At 41.3% G+C, this 15,588-nt stretch overlaps 1 protein-coding gene across 1 annotated transcript in view; it reads right to left on the bottom strand.

Moving 5' to 3' along the window:
* Positions 1–13,407, bottom strand: part of STAT4 (signal transducer and activator of transcription 4) — a 94,443-nt gene extending 81,036 nt beyond the window's left edge. The window contains exons 1-3 of the mRNA XM_060016396.1: positions 13,331–13,407; positions 4,138–4,266; positions 2,680–2,824 (exon numbers count right to left, since the gene is read on the bottom strand). Of these exons, the coding sequence (XP_059872379.1) occupies positions 2,680–2,824; positions 4,138–4,265 (273 nt within the window). The 5' untranslated portion in view covers position 4,266; positions 13,331–13,407. The remainder of the gene's footprint in view (positions 1–2,679; positions 2,825–4,137; positions 4,267–13,330) is intronic.
* Positions 13,408–15,588: the final 2,181 nt, after the last annotated feature.

Below are 15,588 nucleotides of genomic sequence, written 5' to 3'. Positions count from 1 at the left end.
CCCAATAAGTATAGTTTATAAATCAAAGGAAAGAACAAATGTTTTTGTCCACTCAAAATATCCTAACCAGGGAATTCCCTGGCGGTCCAGTGGTTAGGACTCTGAGCTTCCACTGCAGGGGGCACGGGTTCAATTCCTGGTCGGGGAACTAAGATCCCACAAGCCTCACAGCACGGCCAAAAATAAATAAATAAAAATAAATACAAAATATCCTAACCAATCAAACTGTTTTGGGAGTCTCTAGTTCGTAGTAGGACCATGCTGGGTACTGGAGGGAAGAGGAAGGTCACAAAAGGAACTCAGACTTTTAACTTCAAAGAGCTCGTGACCTGCTTAGACACATCTAGCACAGATGAGATACTGCTTGTCTTGCAGCCCATGCTCCGTGAGGAATGAGAATAAGGGGTAAAGCACCGGTGAAGGCTCCCTTACTGCTCTGGGACCTCCACAGCTCCTCTAGGGATGAATGGGAGCTGGACTGGAGGAAGAGAGATGGCAGAGCATTCCTGGCCATGAGACTGTCATGGACAAAGGCCCAGAGTCATTCAAGAGTGAGCTGGTTGTGCTCAGGAACAAGGAGTAGATCTATTTTTCTGGGGCAGGAATGTTGAGGAGCTTGGGGCAGTTTATTGGAAAAGGTCGACAGAGACAAGATGCTGGAAGGCCCATGACCTAAGCAGAGACATTTGTGCTTGAGCTGAAATGTGACTGGGAATTACCGTTGGGTTCTTAGGCTCCCTCACAATCTTATCTCCACTCAGAAAAATGATGGGCTGGACACTTACCCTTGATTTACAGAGAAGATCCTGCTACTTTCCCTATCAACAAAAATGTCTGTTTTTTGAAAGCCTATTTTTTTTTTGCCAAAATAAAAGCTTCAGTCTTTCTTACAATCCCAAAAGGTAGATAATAATCATCCTCATTTACATGAAAAGATATAGGAATTTAGAAAAATTAAGTGACTTGCCCAAGGCCACATTTTGAGAATCAGAATTTCCAAAGACCATGCATCACCTATTTTACCCACCCATGTCCCTCTAGCAAAGACCAAGGGTCAGCAACCTTTCCTATAAATGGCCAGATAAATATGCTTAATACAGACATACACGCGCACGCACGCACGCACACACACACACACACACACAATACACATATACACATTTTTATTTTAGGCTTTGGAGCCATACAGTCTCTGTCACAACTACTCAACGGTGCCACTGCAGTGCAAAAGCAGCCGGAGTCAATACGTAACTGACTAACCAAGCTGCATTCCACTAAAATACAGAAATTTGAATTTCCTATAATTTTCATGCCACTTATTTATTTTACTTTTATTCTTTTTCAACCACTTAATGTAAAAGCCATTCTCAGTCATGGACCGTACAAGAACAGGCAGCGACCACATTTGACTTGCGGGTAGCAGTATACCAAACCCCTGTTTTAGGTTTATTGATTAGAGCACTAACTAACGAAGCCAAGGTTAAATGTCTTACCTCTGGAACAGATAGTTTGCTTTACACTGTGAAAAATCCCGTTTTGTTGGCAACAAGTTCATTTCCTACCCCCAGCCAAGTGTCTTGCAAATTTGTAGGGGATTATAAGGGCAAATGTAACAGTAAAACAGCAATGAAAAAAATCCAATCCAAACAACAATAAAACAATAACAACAATTAAAAACAACAATCCAAACAACAATAAAAAATTAATACCTATGTCCCTCTCACAAGTGTTAGTAACATCAAGCACATTTCTATTATAGTCTAGGAAAATTTTTGTAAAAATGCATTAATTGTAAGTTTGAGATTCTAAAGAAGCCTCACTGAGAAACGACATATGTATATTTCATGTTCTCTAATACGTTGTATAGGCACTCAGTAAATATTAGAGCTGTCCACGTTCAGAGTTTGTTTCATAAGCATCTCTGGGTTTAGGTCATTATTAGTCTGCCCTTAATTCTTTAGATCTCTGTTTCACTTACTTCATTCATTCATCCCTTTAATCAATGAATATTACACACCTACTATATATCCAGCTGTGTGGTGGGCACTGGGAATTCAAAGCTGAATATAACGTCCTTGCCTCAAGTAACCCACAATTTGAGGGAGAAGAAAAACTTAGAAATAACACTAATGTAGAATATACTAAATGCTGTGGTACAGATGTGTTGGAGGTGTTATGGGAACACAGAGAGATGGGCTTTGCCTGGGTGAACTTTTGGAATAGGAAGCTACAGGGCACCACAGAATGCTTTTGAAGGAGGTGAAGTTTGAGCCAAATCTGGAAGGACACATACAACCATAATGCCTCCACCTATGAATGAGAACAATACCAAGTCTAAATTGTTACATAAGAGACAAAGGCAAGGGAGGATGGAGAGATAGCCATGAACCTAGCATCTTTCAAATACCTGATCCACATTCTCAATTTGATCATACCTAGTAAGCAGTCACATGTAAATCACATACCCTCCCAGTTGTAGTGTATTTTAGATTCAAAAGTTGGTGCAAAACAAACATTGGGTAATGAAATAAAATTGAGCACAAAATTTAAAATAGTAAGAGAATTCAGCTTTTTCCCTCTTAAATCTGGTTTGGAACTAAGATGAGGCTACATTTTTGTTTTTGCTAAATTTAGGACTTGTAAATCCAAATATTTTTAAAAAGTAGAATGAATTCTCACCTGAAGGACTTTCCTGATTCTTTTTAGGTTGTGTATTAAAAGCAGATTTTTCTCTTTGGAAACGCGACCTAACTGTTCATCCAGTTGTATTAACAAGTTTTGAAGAAGAATTGTTGCCATGGATTCATTGTTAGATGCTGCCTCCCTAAAAAACAAAAGTGCTATTACACAGCAGGAAACAACTTAGTAAAATGTCTACTTTTTTTTTTTTAACCATAATCATTTTAAAGTGATAAATATACCCCGCAGTGATAAGCATTTACTGGTTTTTAAAAATTAAATTGTACACATGAAAGTACATTCAACATCACTAATCGTTAGGGAAATGCAAATCAAACCATAAGATACCACTTCACACCTATTAGGATGGCTATTATTGAAAACGCAAAATAAGTTTTGGTGAGGATGTAAAACTGGAACCCTTATATATTGCTGGTGGCAATGGAAAATGGTACAGCCACCGTATAAGACAGTATGGAGATTCCTCAAATTAAAAACAAAAAATTATATACAATTTCACGTCTGGGTAGATACTTAAAAGAATTGAAAGCAGGGACTTGAGTAGATACTTGACATCAACATTTATATCAGCTTTATTCACAATAGCTGAAAGGTGGAAACAACTCAGATGTCCACTGAAGGATGCATGAATAAATAAAATGTAGTAGATACATACAATAGAATATTATTCAGCCTTAAAAGAGAAGGAAATTCTGATACATGCTGCTCATATGAATGAACCTTGAAAGAATGTGCTAAGTAAAATGTCAGTCACAAAATAACGAATATTGTGTGATTACACTTGCATGAAGTACCTGGACTAGTTGAATTCAGAGACAGAAAACAGAATAATGGTTGCCAGGGGCCGGGGTGGAGAGAATGAGGAATTATTATTTAATAAGTACACAGGTTCAGTTTGGGAAGATGAAAAAGTTCTGGAGATGCATGCACAACAGTGTGAATATACTTAATGCCACTAAACTGTATACCTAACAAATGGTTAAAATGGTAAATTTTATGTTATGTATATTTTATCAAAAGAAAAATTTTAAGACAACTATTTAAAGCAAAATATGTTTTTAATTGTACAAGGTGAATAGAGCTTTAAAAAACGTTTGTAAAACATGTTAAGAAAAATATTTATATTGAGTCTATGATAGAGAATTGATATAAACAAGAGATTTACTTCTTGTCTTTTTAATACTTAGAAATCGTTGGAGTTTAGCTTATTAAAAAACAAAGCACTAGAGCCATTTTTTCACCTACAGTGGATGAAACCAGAAAGGACAATGATTCTCCTCCGTTAAGGAAGCTTTCCAAATCCTCAAGGAAAGTTCTTTACCTGGTAAGAATGTATCAACTGAATCAAAAGTGGACCATAGAATAAATCCACGTGGATAGAGCATAAAGCATTTGTGCATCAACCTCTAGGGAAAATACAATAACGTTTGATCCTACCAGTCTTGATTTTCAATCCACTGGGCCAACAGATGCCGAATTTCCATAGGAAAGTTGTCATCATAGAATTGATCAACTTGCTCCAAAAATTTTATTTCTAACTGTTGGACTTGATTCCACTGAGTCATACTACAAAGAAGAGGGAAAATTAGAGTTTAAAAATAATGTTAATTAATAACTATGGTACATGTTTTCTTTTTTTCTTGGATTTCGGACAAAGACAATGTTGTCCATCAAGTAACCGGAGAAAAAAATTTCTCTTATAGAGTTTTAGGCAGAAACTTGCTGAGGTAGAATCCAGGGCCTAAGCATTTTAAAGCCTAGTTATTCAGAAGCCAGGTAGGGGCTAAATCCACTTCAGTTTTAGTCAGAAACTGGGTGAGGCAGAATCCAGGGCCTAAGCATTTTAAAGCCTAGTTATTCAAGAGAGGGGCTTCCGGGAATATGGCGGAAGAGTAAGACGCTGAGATCACCTTCCTCCCCACAGATACACCAGAAATACATCTACACGTGGAACAACTCCTACAGAACACCTACTGAACACTGGCAGAAGACCTCAGACCTCCCAAAAGGCAAGAAACCCCCCACGTACCTGGGTAGGGCAAAAGAGAAAAGAAAAAACAGAGACAAAAGGTTAGGGACGGGACCTGCACCAGTGGGAGGGAGCTGTGAAGGAGGAAATGTTTCCACACACTAGGAAGCCCCTTCATGGGCGGAGACTGCGGGTGGCAGAGGGGGAAAGCTTCGGAGCCGCGGAGGAGAGCACAGGGATGCGGGAGGATCAGGGCCGACCGGCACTCACCAGCCTGAGAGGCTTGTCTGCTCACCCGCCGGGGTGGGCGGGGCTGGGAGCTGAGGCTCGGGCTTCGGTCGGAGCACAGGGAGAGGATTGGGGTTGGCGGCGTGAATACAGCCTGCAGGGGGTTAGTGCGCCACGGCTGGCCGGGAGGGAGTCCGGGGAAAAGTCTGCACCTGCCGAAGAGGCAAGAGACTTTTTCTTGCCTCTGTTTCCTGGTGCGCGAGGAGAGGGGATTAAGAGCGCTGCTTAAAGGAGCTCCAGAGACAGGCGCGAGCCGCGGCTAAAAGCGCGGACCCCAGAGACTGGCGGGAGACGCTAAGGCTGCTACTGCCGCCACCAAGAAGCCTGTGTGCGAGCACAGGTCACTCTCCACACCCCCCTTCCGGGGAGTCTGTGCAGCCCGCCACTGCCGAGGTCCCGGGATCCAGGGACTCCTCCGGGAGAACGCACGGCGCGCCTCAGGCTGGTGCAACGTCACGCCGGCCTCTGCCGCCGCAGGCTCGCCCCGCACTCCGTGCCCCTCCCACCCCCCGGCCTGAGTGAGCCAGAGCCCCCGAATCAGCGGCTCCTTTAACCCCGTCCTGTCTGAGCGAAGAACAGACGCCCTCCAGCGACCTACACGCAGAGGCGGGGCCAAATCCAAAGCTGAGCCCCTGGGAGCTGTGAGAACAAAGAAGAGAAAGGGAAATCTCTCCAGCAGCCTCAGGAGCAGTGGATTAAAGCTCCACAATCAACTTGATGTCTGTGGAATATATGAATAGACAACGAATCATCCCAAATTGAGGAGGTGGGCTTTGAGAGCAAGATCTATGATTTTTTTCCCCTTTTCCTCTTTTTGTGAGTGTGTATGTGTATGCATCTGTGTGAGATTTTCTCTGTATAGCTTTGCTTCCACCATTTGTCCTAGGGTGCTATCCGTCCATTTTTTTCTTAATAGTTATTTTTTTATTTTATCTTACTTTATTTTATTTTACCTTATCTTCTTTCTTTTTTTCCTTCCTTCCCTCCTTCCTTCCTTTGTTCCTCCCACCCTCCCTTCTTTCTTTCTTTCTTTCTACTTCTACTAATTCTTTCTTTCTACTTTTTCTCCCTTTTATTCTGAGCCATGTGGATAAGCGGCTCTTGGTGCTGCAGTCAGGAGTCAGTGCTGTGCCTCTGAGGTGGGAGAGCCAACTTCAGGACACTGGTCCACAAGAGACCTCCCAGCTCCACGTAATATCAAACGGTGAAAATCCCCCAGAGATCTCCATGTCAACACCAGCACCCAGCTTCACTCAAGGACCAGCAAGCTACAGTGCTGGACATCCTATGCCAAACAACTAGCAAGACAGGAACACAACCCCACCCATTAGCAGAGAGGCTGCCTAAAATCATAATAAGTCCACAGACACGCCAAAACACACCACCAGGCGTGGACCTGCCCACCAGAAAGATAAGATTCAGCCTCATCCACCAGAACACAGGCACTAGTCCCCTCCACCAGGAAGCCTACACAACCCACTGAACCAACCTTAGCCACTGGGGACAGACACCAAAAACAATGGGAACTACGAACCTGCAGCCTGCAAAAAGGAGACCCCAAACACAGTAAGATAAGCAAAATGAGAAGACAGAAAAACATACAGCAGATGAAGGAGCAAGATAAAAACACACCAGACCTAACAAGTGAAGAGGAAATAGGCAGTCTACCTGAAAAAGAATTCAGAATAATGATAGTAAAGATGATCCAAAATCTTGGAAATAGAATGGACAAAATGCAAGAAACATTTAACAAGGACCTAGAAGAACTAAAGATGAAACAAACAACGATGAACAACACAATAAATGAAATGAAAAATACTCTAGATGGGATCAATAGCAGAATAACTGAGGCAGAAGAACGGATAAGTGACCTGGAAGATAAAATAGTGGAAATAACTACTGCAGAACAGAATAAAGAAAAAAGAATGAAAAGAACTGAGAACAGTCTCAGAGACTTCTGGGACAACATTAAACTCACCAACATTCGAATTATAGGGGTTCCAGAGGAAGAAGAGAAAAAGAAAGGGACTGTGAAACTATTTGAAGAGATTATAGTTGAAAACTTCCCTAATATGGGAAAGGAAATAGTTATTCAAGTCCAGGAAGCACAGAGAGTCCCATACACGATAAATCCAAGGAGAAATATGCCAAGACACATATTACTCAAACTGTCAAAAATTAAATACAAAGAAAGCATATTAAAAGCAGCAAGGGAACAACAACAAATAACACACAAGGGAATCCCCATAAGGTTAACAGCTGATCTTTCAGCAGAAACTCTGCAAGCCAGAAGGGACTGGCAGGACATATTTAAAGTGATGAAGGAGAAAAACCTGCAACCAAGATTACTCTACCCAGCGAGGATCTCATTCAGATTTGATGGAGAAATTAAAACCTTTACGGACAAGCAAAAGCTGAGAGAGTTCAGCACCACCAAACCAGCTTTACAACAACTGCTAAATGGACTTCTCTAGGCAAGAAACACAAGATAAGGAAAAGATCTACAATAACAAACCCAAAACAATTAAGAAAATGGGAATAGGAACATACATATCGATAATTACCTTAAATGTAAATGGACTAAATGTTCCCACCAAAAGACACAGATTGGCTGAATGGATACAAAAACAAGACCCATATATTTGCTGTCTAAAAGAGACCCACTTCAGACCTAGAGACACATACAGACTGAAAGTAAGGGGATGGAAAAAGATATTTCATGCAAATGGAAACCAAAAGAAAGCTGGAGTAGCAATTCTCGTATCAGACAAAATAGACTTTAAAATAAAGAATGTTATAAGAGACAAGGAAGGACACTACATAATGATCAAGGGATCGATCCAAGAAGAAGATATAACAATTGTAAATATTTATGCACCCAACATAGGAGCCCCTCAATACATAAGGCAAATACTAACAGCCATAAAAGGGGAAATCGACAGTAACACATTCATAGTAGGGGACTTTAACACCCCACTTTCACCAATGGACAGATCATCCAAAATGAAAATAAATAAGGAAACACAAGCTTTAAATGATACATTAAACAAGATGGACTTAATTGATATTTATAGGACATTCCATCCAAAAACAACAGAATACACGTTTTTCTCAAGTGCTCATGGAACATTCTCCAGGATAGATCATATCTTGGGTCACAAGTCAAGCCTTGGTAAATTTAAGAAAATTGAAATTGTTTCAAGTATCTTTTCCGACCACAACGCTATGAGACTAGATATCAATTACAGGAAAAGATCTCTAAAAAATACAAACACATGGAGGCTAAACAATACACTATTTAATAACGAAGTGATCACTGAAGAAATCAAAGAGGAAATCAAAAATACCTAGAAACAAATGACAACGGAGACACGATGACCCAAAATCTATGGGATGCAGTAAAAGCAGTTCTAAGAGTGAAATTTATAGCAATATAATCCTACCTTAAGAAACAGGAAACATCTCGAATAAACAACCTAACCTTGCACCTAAAGCAATTAGAAAGAACAAAAAACCCCCAAAGTTAGCAGAAGGAAAGAAATCATAAAAATCAGATCAGAAATAAATGATAAAGAAATGAAGGAAACAATAGCAAAGATCAATAAAACTAAAAGCTGGTTCTTTGAGAAGGTAAATAAAATTGATAAACCATTAGCCAGACTCATCAAGAAAAAAAGGGAGAAGACTCAAATCAATAGAATTAGAAATGAAAAAGGAGAAGTAACAACTGACACTGCAGAAATACAAAAGATCATGAGAGATTACTACAAGCAATTCTATGCCAATAAAATGGACAACCTGGAAGAAATGGACAAATTCTTAGAAATGCACAACCTGCCAACACTGAATCAGGAAGAAATAGAAAATATGAACAGACCAATCACAAGCACTGAAATTGAGACTGTGATTAAAAATCTTCCAACAAACAAAAGCCCAGGACCAGATGGCTTCACAGGCGAATTCTATCAAAATTTAGAGATGAGCTAACACCTATCCTTCTCAAACTCTTCCAAAATATAGCAGAGGGAGGAACACTCCCAAACTCATTCTACGAGGCCACCATCACCTTGATACCAAAACCAGACAAGGATGTCACAAAGAAAGAAAACTACAGGCCAATATCACTGATGAACATAGATGCAAAAATCCTCAACAAAATACTAGCAAACAGAATCCAACAGCACATTAAAAGGATCATACACCATGATCAAGTGGGGTTTATTCCAGGAATGCAAGGATTCTTCAATATACGCAAAACAATCAATGTGATAAACCATATTAACAAATTGAAGGAGAAAAACCATATGATCATCTCAATAGATGCAGAGAAAGCTTTCGACAAAATTCAACACCAATTTATGATGAAAACCCTCCAGAAAGTAGGCATAGAGGGAACTTTCCTCAACATAATAAAGGCCATATATGACAAACCCACAGCCAACATCATCCTCAATGGTGAAAAACTGAAAGCATTTCCACTATGATCAGGAACAAGACAGGTTGCCCACTCTCACCACTCTTATTCAACATAGTTTTGGAAGTTTTAGCCACAGCAATCAGAGAAGAAAAGGAAATAAAGGGAATCCAAATCAGAAAAGAAGAAGTAAAGCTGTCACTGTTTGCAGATGACATGATACTATACATAGAGAATCCTAAAGATGCTACCAGAAAACTACTAGAGCTAATCAATGAATTTGGTAAAGTAGCAGGATACAAAATTAATGCATAGAAATCTCTGGCATTCCTATACACTAATGGTGAAAAATCTGAAAGTGAAATCAAGAAAACACTCCCATTTACCATTGCAATAAAAAAAATAAAATATCTAGGAATAAACCTACCTAAGGAGACAAAAGACCTGTATGCAGAAAATTATAAGACACTGATGAAAGAAATTAAAGACGATACAAATAGATGGAGAGATATACCATGTTCTTGGATTGGAAGAATCAACATTGTGAAAATGACTCTACTACCCAAAGCAATCTACAGATTCAATGCAATCCCTATCAAACTACCACTGGTATTTTTCACAGAACTAGAACAAAAAATTTCACAATTTGTATGGAAACACAAAAGACCCCGAATAGCCAAAGCAATCTTGAGAACGAAAAATGGAGCTGGAGGAATCAGGCTCCCTGACTTCAGACTATACTACAAAGCTACAGTAATCAAGACAGTCTGGCCATCATCAAAAAATCTAGAAACAATAAATGCTGGAGAGGGTGTGGAGAAAAGGGAACACTCTTGCACTGTTGGTGGGAATGTAAATTGATACAGTCACTGTGGAGAACAGTATGGAGGTTCCTTAAAAAACTACAAATAGAACTACCATATGACCCAGCAATCCCACTACTGGGCATATACCCTGAGAAAACCATAATTCAAAAAGAGTCGTGTACCGAAATGTTCATTGCAGCTCTATTTACAATAGCCCGGAGATGGAAACAACCTAAGTGTCCATCATCGGATGAATGGATAAAGAAGATGTGGCACATATATACAATGGAATATTACTCAGCCATAAAAAGAAATGAAATTGAGCTATTTGTAATGAGGTGGATAGACCTAGAGTCTGTCATACAGAGAGAAGTAAGTCAGAAAGAGAAAGACAAATACCGTATGCTAACACATATATATGGAATTTAAGAAAAAAAAATGTCATGAAGAACCTAGGGGTAAGACAGGAATAAAAACACAGACCTACTAGAGAATGGACTTGAGGATATGGGGAGGGGGAAGGGTAAGCTGTGACAAAGCGAGAGAGAGGCATGGACATATATACACTACCAAACGTAAAATAGAAGCTAGTGGGAGGCAGCCGCATAGCACAGGGAGATCAGCTTGGTGCTTTGTGACCGCCTGGAGGGGTGGGATAGGGTGGGTGGGAGGGAGGGAGACGCAAGAGGGAAGAGATATGGGAACATATGTATATGTATAACTGATTCACTTTGTTATAAAGCAGAAACTAACACACCATTGTAAAGCAATTATACTCCAATAAAGGTGTAAAAAAAAATTCTCTTATAGTCACCCAATTAAAGAAAACAGAAATGCTAAAACATTTTCAATCCGAAGATAATGTAATTCTGAGCTTTTTCCTACGTCATCACTAGTGAAGGAAACAGGATTCTTTCTCGGCCCCCAAGCCACGTCCTTCTTTGTTCTAACAGAAACTCTGGTTCTGCCTTCTCTAGAAAGCTTTCACTCCCACTCAACACCCCTCACCCTACCCCACACCTGTGTACACAGATTTGGATTCTCAACAAGCTCCTTCCCTATCTCTTGCTGCCTCTACACTATTAGGCTTTGAGCAACTTGAAGGCAAATAACATACTCAAGTATATGTCCTAAGAGCCTCTTAAGGCTTTATGTGTGAGGAACACCCAATAAAAGCTTCTTTTATATAAAACTGCCTAATCCTTTTTTCTTTATTTCAGATTTGTCTGGCTTCTGGAGTCAGCCTTATGTTCCAAGTCTTCTAGTCTAATTCAGACTTATCTTTATGAAGAGTTTCATGTATACACTTTCGTGGGCTCTAAATTTTTCAGTTCAAAATACCTCTGGACAAATAAATATTTTTCTTTCTCTCTGTAATGATCCGCTATGGCTAGGCAAAGCTTTTAAAGTCTACTTTTAATTAGTCTCTGATATGCATCAGACAGTAGTTAAACCCTCAAGATACTTAAGAAGAAACCACACTTGATACATAGTTAGCAGCCTGTCATAAAATGAAAGTATGTGTTTCCCCAACATAACCCTAATCTGTCCAGTTTAGAAGCTTTAGACATATTTCTTAACTCAGGGAAATTAATATGACATCTCTCCTTGAAATTACCGTATTTTACTTTTTTCAAAGTCAAAATTTTTATTGTTTTGTCAGTAATTCTAGATTAAACTGAAAAAACTTTTATGTGATCAATCACGATAGTATTTCAACCTATCTTGTAGGTAAGTTAAGATTTACTTTTGCCTACAGAACATCATGATAATAAATTTCATATATTTCATATACATATTCCTCAGGTTTCAAATGGAACCATTTGGGGGCACCTTTTCCCTGATCTAAATGTATTAGAAAAAGATTATTGCCAATGTTTTGCTTAAAGAAAGCAACTGGAAAAAGAAATGTTTCACTTTCCTATCACTTTATACTTACACATAAAATCCTAGGTGTGTTGTAAGTGCTCAATAAGTGCTCATTAAGAGAAGAATGAGTGGCACTCCTGATGCTATGAATAGCACAGGTGGATAGTATTACCCCAGCTTTAAAATGTAAAAAATCTGAGGGACACATAGGCGAAACGACTCTTGCCCAAGGTGCACAGCTCCTCAGGATCAACCAGAGGTCTCCTGACACCAGACATGGTCGTCTTTCTAGACGCTGGGTGTAACCATATTCCACCCAAAATTGGAACATTTGTTCCCATGTTACTATTGCCATTGCCCTGCTCTATCAATTTATTCTAGTTAATGACAAGAGAACAGGTGCTGAAAATAGCCTTATAATTGTAATTGCTACTATTGTTAAACCCTTGGTATGATTTGGACGAAAATCTGTTTTCTAACTAACAATTAACTGGACTGAACCCATCCTGAAGTTAGAGAGATCACTCCTAGGACCTGAGTCATCCTCCAGAGAGCTGAACTCAAGGCTGAAAAGGGAAAAGATAGGTTCACAGTCTTAGGACATTCTTTTCTGTTGCAGCTTCTAGAAATGCCTTTAAAGGATTCTAAAAACGTCTTTCACTCTCTACGGGCTAATTCTCCCATCCCAAGAAAACTATGGAGCATTTCTTTTGAAAACTGAGTGCCTGCCTAGTCTCTTTGAATGCCTGGTCCTAGAAGATCCCTATAAACGGGCATTTTGTCCCACCGCCTGGCAGCTAATGGTGCCGCTTTAGTTGTGAGGTGAGCCGCAGCGTGCAAAGGAGGAGACCTGCCCTAAAATATCACTGCTCTCCTCAAAGCCTCAATCACTAGCTACCTCAGCTGCGGGGCTGTCTGCTGAAACCGAGGCACGCAATCTAATGTCAGAAATTACAGTTGAGAGAAGTCGGCTGAGAAAGTGAAGGGAGCGCCCACTCCGCCCTTCGCCAGGACACACCTCCGCAGCAGCCACAACGGTCCCACCCACCGTTCACATTCTCGGGGGCAGAGCGCCCGAGTCTCCCCGAGAGACCCGCCACGGCGCACCTTTGAATCGTGGAGTCGATCGCTTCTCTTTAAAACTACCCATCCTCAGCTAGGTTAACGTGAAGTAACTGTCAAAACAGCAAGGGAACAGCTAAGGCTCCGCAGCGTCCTGCAGAAGCATTTCCTGGCCTGCGCTGCTCCGGAGAAGCAACGCCAAGGTGTGGTCGGCCTCCTTACCTGGCTCTCTCAGCCCGGGTCCCAGGCGGTGCTCAAGTCCAAAGTCGGAATCGCCCTTCAAGTTCCCCAGAACCCAGCCGCTGACACCATCGTCAGTAGGGGATTTGCATTTCTCCTCCCACTTGAGGCTTTCCTGTGCGTCAGCGTTAAGAGTCTGGGACTTTACTTGGGTCGTTCCCACCCACTCTCTCTTCTAGAAAAGCTGAAGACCAGAAACAGTCTGGCTGAAGCCGCTTCGCAGGGCGCCCTTTCCGCATCCCCATCAATCACTCCGGCCACTGCCTGTGGCCCGTGGGTGTCAGGAGGAGGGGCGTGGGAGGGGGGTCACACACAGTCATTTTCTTCTGGTTTCCCCGGACCATCGGAGACCCCCTGCAGACTTACTTGCCTGGAGCTACATTCCTGGCTTCCCAGCCTCCTCCTTACAGACTCCACTCATCTTGGTAAGAGCCAGCCCCTGGGATGAAAGGGGTACCTCGCCAGGATGAAAACAGCAAATCGAAGACTTCACTGTGCCCGGATTCCAGCAGGGTCTGCTCGCCAGGAGGAGGACAACCTCACCCAAAGGTTTGGGCCGTCTCCTGTGCAGGTGGACTCCTGCCCTTACTAGCCCAGTATCCTCCTTCCCTCCCCACACCTGGGGCCCTTCTCCCATTGTGACTTGGGCTGGTCCTAGAATCACAGAGCTGGAGGGAGCCTTGGCTTCATCTGGTTCTGATTCCTCTTTCATATCTGAAAAGACTGAGGCCCAGAGAGGTGACCAGAGTGACTCAATGAGTTAGCTGCAGAGGCTGGGTAAGAGTCTGGGGCTTTCAACTCCCTCCTTAGTGCTCTTTTCGTTTCATCTCTTCGGAGCCAGATGTTAACATCCTGACACGCAGTAAGAGTTCTACAAAAGTTCAGGAAAATAAAGACAAAAATAAAGGAAGATAGACAAAAGGAGGTAGAAAGAATGACTCAATCTGCTTATGCACATGCCTAGAGCCATCTGCCAAGGTCAAAGGCCTTGCTTCACCATCGTGGGGACCAGCATCGCACAGGATTCTCCTCCTCTTTCAGGAGACATTATTATCATGTGATTAAATTTACTACCCCTCTCCCTCACTCACAAAAAATAAGTCAATCCACCCCAAAGTCACACATCTAAATTCAAAGTCATCCCTCTAAATTCACTGGTCAGGTAGAGATGGTCCTGGCCGCTTGCTCTCACTGGGCGGTTTCCAGGGGCTTACGCTTGATCTGCCCCCACCTGAAGAAAGTGCCTCCTCTGAGCTGTTCCGTAAGCTATGGGGCAAAGCCTGGGTTTCTTCTGGGGAAGAGGTCACCGCCTATGGGAAAAAGTCCAGATTCAAGGCACTCAAAGTTCTGTACAACTTGGTCCTAACCTCTCCTGGAAACTTCCCCCCACGCCCGCAACGAAAGCCTATGATCTGATGAAGACCAGTCTTCTCTGCTCTCTAGGTGAACCTCTCATATTTCAGTATTGATGCTCCCTTCAGCTGCAGTTTCTTCCCCCAACTTGTCTACTTATTGAAATCCTCTCCTTCTCAGTGATTTCACTGATGACCCCAACCCATAAGCAACTTTTCCCCGCTCTGAAATCTCATCGTACTTCCCGTCCAAACTAGTGCAGTCCAAGAGAAAAAAAATGCAAGCCACATATGTTTGTTTCTAGTAGCCACATTAAAAATACAGAATATTAACATTTCAGCATATAATCAATATAAAAAGTTATTAATGAGAGAGAGCATTCCATAGATTAACAACAAGGTCCTACTGTATAGCACAGGGAACTATATTCAATATCCTATAATAAACCATAATAGGAAAGAATATGAAAAAGAATATATATATATACATGTATAACTGAATCACTTTGCTGTACACCAGAAATGAACACAGCATTGTAAATAAACTATACTTCAATTTAAAAAACTTATTTCATACTAAATCTGTGATGTCTGGTGTGTATTTGGCAGTTCAAGGATATCTCAGTTAGGACCAGCCACATTTCAAGTGCTTAGTAACCATATGTGGCTAGTGGCTACCATACTGGACAGTGGAGACCTAGCCCACTCACGTAACACTTTTCATTTCCTGCCTTATAGTATTAGTCATAGTGGTTTTGCAGGTCTTTATCATCATTATATTCAACTGTTGAGTGACTGCTGTAGGAAGCAGAGAGTTTGTTCCCTTCTTCCTTTTAAGGACCTCACCTTGGGACACTCCTAGCAGTTCTCAAACTGTTTGGTCTCAAG

The sequence above is a fragment of the Delphinus delphis genome, chromosome 7, assembly GCF_949987515.2.
Source record: "Delphinus delphis chromosome 7, mDelDel1.2, whole genome shotgun sequence".
In the NCBI taxonomy this organism is placed as follows: Eukaryota; Metazoa; Chordata; class Mammalia; order Artiodactyla; family Delphinidae; genus Delphinus; species Delphinus delphis.
The sequence above is the reverse complement of the archived record's forward strand: the minus strand, read 5'-3'. Positions and strand labels throughout refer to the sequence as shown.